This window comes from Chiloscyllium plagiosum, chromosome 10, assembly GCF_004010195.1.
Source record: "Chiloscyllium plagiosum isolate BGI_BamShark_2017 chromosome 10, ASM401019v2, whole genome shotgun sequence".
In the NCBI taxonomy this organism is placed as follows: Eukaryota; Metazoa; Chordata; class Chondrichthyes; order Orectolobiformes; family Hemiscylliidae; genus Chiloscyllium; species Chiloscyllium plagiosum.
In genome coordinates, this window is record NC_057719.1 from 74,800,118 (window position 1) to 74,803,805 (window position 3,688).

General features: G+C 43.3%; 1 protein-coding gene across 2 annotated transcripts in view; it reads left to right on the forward strand.

Moving 5' to 3' along the window:
* actn1 (actinin, alpha 1) overlaps window positions 1-3,688 on the forward strand; it is a 120,402-nt gene that overhangs the window by 71,534 nt on the left and 45,180 nt on the right. For both annotated transcript variants that reach the window (XM_043698110.1, XM_043698111.1), the window contains exon 8: window positions 2,379-2,471. In XM_043698110.1, the coding sequence (XP_043554045.1) occupies window positions 2,379-2,471 (93 nt within the window). The remainder of the gene's footprint in view (window positions 1-2,378; window positions 2,472-3,688) is intronic.

The following is a 3,688-nucleotide window of genomic DNA, read 5'->3' on the forward strand; positions in this document are numbered from 1 at the left end:
TAAAAACCCTTTGAATTCTCCTTAATTCTATTTCCCAAAACTATCTCATGTCCCCGTTTTGCCCTCCTGATTTCCCCCTTAAGTATACTCCTACTTTCTTTATACTCTTCTAATGATTCACTCGATCTATCCTGTCTGTACCTGACATATGCTTCCTTCTTTTTCTTAACCAAACCCTCAATTTCTTCAGTCATCCAGCATTCCCTATACCTACCAGCCTTCCCTTTCATCCTGACAGGAATATACTTTCTCCGGATTCTTGTTATCTTATTTCTGATCCCTTGATTATTGATAATGTCACAAACTCATGGCAAATTCTACTTTTAATTTGACACTAAATTCACTACAACAGTCTTTGGAGCAGAAATAGACCATTCGGCCAATCATGTCTGCTCCACTATTCAATGAGATTGTTCTCAACTCCACTTTCCTGCCATAACCCTTCCCATAATCCTTCATTGCCTTACTGATTAAAAATCTGTTTATTGTAGCTTTGAATATACTTAGTGACCCAAACTCTGTAGCCATTTGCTGTAAATAATTCCACAGATTCACTACCCTCAGAAGAAATTTCTCCTCATCTCTGTCATAAACAGGTGATCCCTAATAATCCAAAAAGGATTGTGCCCTCTGATTCTCCCACAAGGGAAAACCAACCTTTCTGCATCTCCGAAGTTTCTTGTCTGTTTCAATAAGGTCACCTCTCATTCTTTTAAACTCTAATGAGTACAGGCCCAGCCTACTCAACCTCTCCTTGTGAGACATTCCCTCCAGACCTGGAATCAAAGAAGTGACCATTCTCTGGCCTACCTCCAATGCCAATACATCCTTCCTTAAGTAAGGGCACCAGAATTTACCACCATATAGGCCTTTGCAGGGCTACGCCTGATGAAGTGCAAATACGGCAACAAAAAGAGTTGGCCTGCTTTGACAGGATTGGGTAATGTTCAAGGCAAGAAGCAGGAAACCTCCTGTTCTGCCCTTTTCAGCACATTTGTTCAGCACAGTCTGAGCATCTGACGTTGTGAAGCCAAGCGATTTTTTAAAAAGCATGGCAATGGAGACATTTGAAGTCTAAACTGGTGCTGTGACTGAAAGAGAATGTATAATTGGGAATACTACAGATGATATCAGGAAGGGTATTAGCAAGATTCACTCCGCATTCTTCCCATGCATAGATCAATAGAGTTCTGTTGTTATATAGGCCACAATTAGTTGAACTGGAAATGCTTTTCTTGTGATAGTCATAATGCATAATAGCCAGGTGAGTTCTAAGTTTCCTTTCTATCGCTGAGTGTTCAGCAAGCAGTGTTGGAAAGTTCATTTACAGGGGGAACATATTGTTTTAACAGATGGGCCAATGGGCTGAGAAGTGGCAGATGGAGTTTAATTCAGACAAATGCGAGGTGCTGCATTTTGAGAAAGCAATATTTAGCAGGACTTTATACACTTAAAGGAAAGGTCCTAGGGAGTGTTGCTGAACAAAGAGACCTTGGAGTGCAGGTTCATTGCTCCTTGAAAGTGGAGTCGCAGATAGATGGAATAGTGAAGAAGGCGTTTGGTATGCTTTCCTTTATTGGTCAGAGTATTGAGTACAGGAGTTGGGAGGTCATGTTGCGTCTGTACAGGACATTGGTTAAGCCACTGTTGGAATATTGCGTGCAATTCTGGTCTCCTTCCTATCGGAAAGATGTTGTGAAACTTGAAAGGGTTCAGAAAAGATTTACAAGGATGTTGCCAGGGTTGGAGGATCTGAGTTACAGGGAGAGACTGAACAGGCTAGGGCTGTTTTCCCTGGAGCATTGGAGGCTGAGGAGTGACCTTATCGAGGTTTACAAAATTATGAGGGGCATGGATAGGATAAATAGACAAAGACCTGGGGTTGAAGAGTCCAGAACTAGAGGGCATAGGTTTAGGGTGATAGGAGAAAGATTTAAGAGACCTAAGGGGCAACGTTTTCACGCAGAGGGTGATATGTGTATGGAATGAGCTGCCAGAGGATGTTGTGGAGGCTGGTACAATTGCAACATTTAAGAGGCATTTGGATGGGTATATGAATAGCGCTGGAAATGTGTGGCTGGAAAAGCGCAGCAGGTCAGGCAGCATCCAGGGAACAGGAGAATCGACGATGGATTTGACTGAGACAGGGTGGGGGGAGGGGAAATGAGGAAACTGGTGAAATCCGAGTTCCTGGGTATATGAATAGGAAGGGTTTGGAGGGATATGGGCCGGGTGTTGGCAGGTGGGATTAGATTGGGTTGGGATATCTGGTCGGCATGGACGGGTTGGACCGAAGGGTCTGCTTCCATGCTGTACATCTCTATGACTCTATTTACGATGAACCAAAATCTCTTTTTTTTGTCACCTTCTCTACACAGGCGGAAACAGCAGCCAATCGAATCTGTAAAGTTCTTGCCGTTAACCAGGAGAATGAACAGCTAATGGAGGATTACGAGAAGCTGGCCACTGACGTATGTGCAAATACCTCTCTCCAGTTACATGACCAGAACTTGAGAATCATGGAGATTGTCTCTCCTTAAAATGAACAACCCATTTCACTTTCAAGATGAAAAGCAATGGAGTACTATTTCACAAATAAGCTTCATCAGCTTCTTATCAGCAATCCCCCTCTATTTCCTCCTTCCATTCCTTTCACATAAGTGTGCACCCATAGGGATCATCCTTTGTAAATATTTAGATTTTACAGCACAGAAGGAGGCCATTCAGCCCATTTAGTCAATGTTAGCCATCAAGCACCAATCTTGCAATACTGACCTGTAGACTTGCATGCTATGGCATCTAAATACTTCTGAAAAGCTCTGTTGGTTCCTGCACACTTCAGTGAAGTGAATTCCCTCACCCTGTGGATGAAAATAATTTTCCTCAAATCTCCTCTGAACCACCCATCCCTTATCTTCAACCTGTGCCCCCTGGTTATTGACCCCTCCAATCGGTGGAAAGGTTTTCTCCCTATCTACTCTATCTGTGACCCTCAATATTGTACACCTCAGTTGCCTTCTCTGCTGTGAGAAAAACAACCCCAGCCTTGACTAGTCTTTCCTCTTAGTTGAATCACAGTAGGCTAGGCAGCATCCTGGTGAATCTCCTCCACACCTGCTCCAGTACCATCAAATCGTTCTTGTTGTGGGGGACCAGACTGCATACAGCACTCCTGTTGTGGCCAAACTAACGTTATGTACACCTCCATCACAACCTCCCTGCCTCAACTAATAAATAAAATGATCCCATCTGCTGCCTTAACTACTTTATCTACCTGTCCTGTACCTTCAAAGATTTATGGACATGTATGCCAAGGTCCCTCTGATCTTCTGTACCTCCTAGGTTCCCTCCATTCAACATGTTCTCCCAAAATGTATCACTTCATACTTGTCAGACATAAATTCCATTTGCAACTTTTCTACCCTTTTGAGCCAGTCCACCTCAACGCCCTTAGGTTAAGATTTTCTCCTCCCTCTTTACAACACAACCAATTTTTGTGTTATCCGCAAACTAACTGATTATACCTCTTACAGCCATGTTGAGAAAATTAATGTACACAGCAAACAGACCCAAACTGAACCCTATTGCATGCCAGTGGACACAGGCTTCCATTGACAAAAACAGCCTTCAATTATCCTGTCTCGACAACTCTTTTCCCCCCCACCCCCCGCGACCTCCTGTCTCTTCA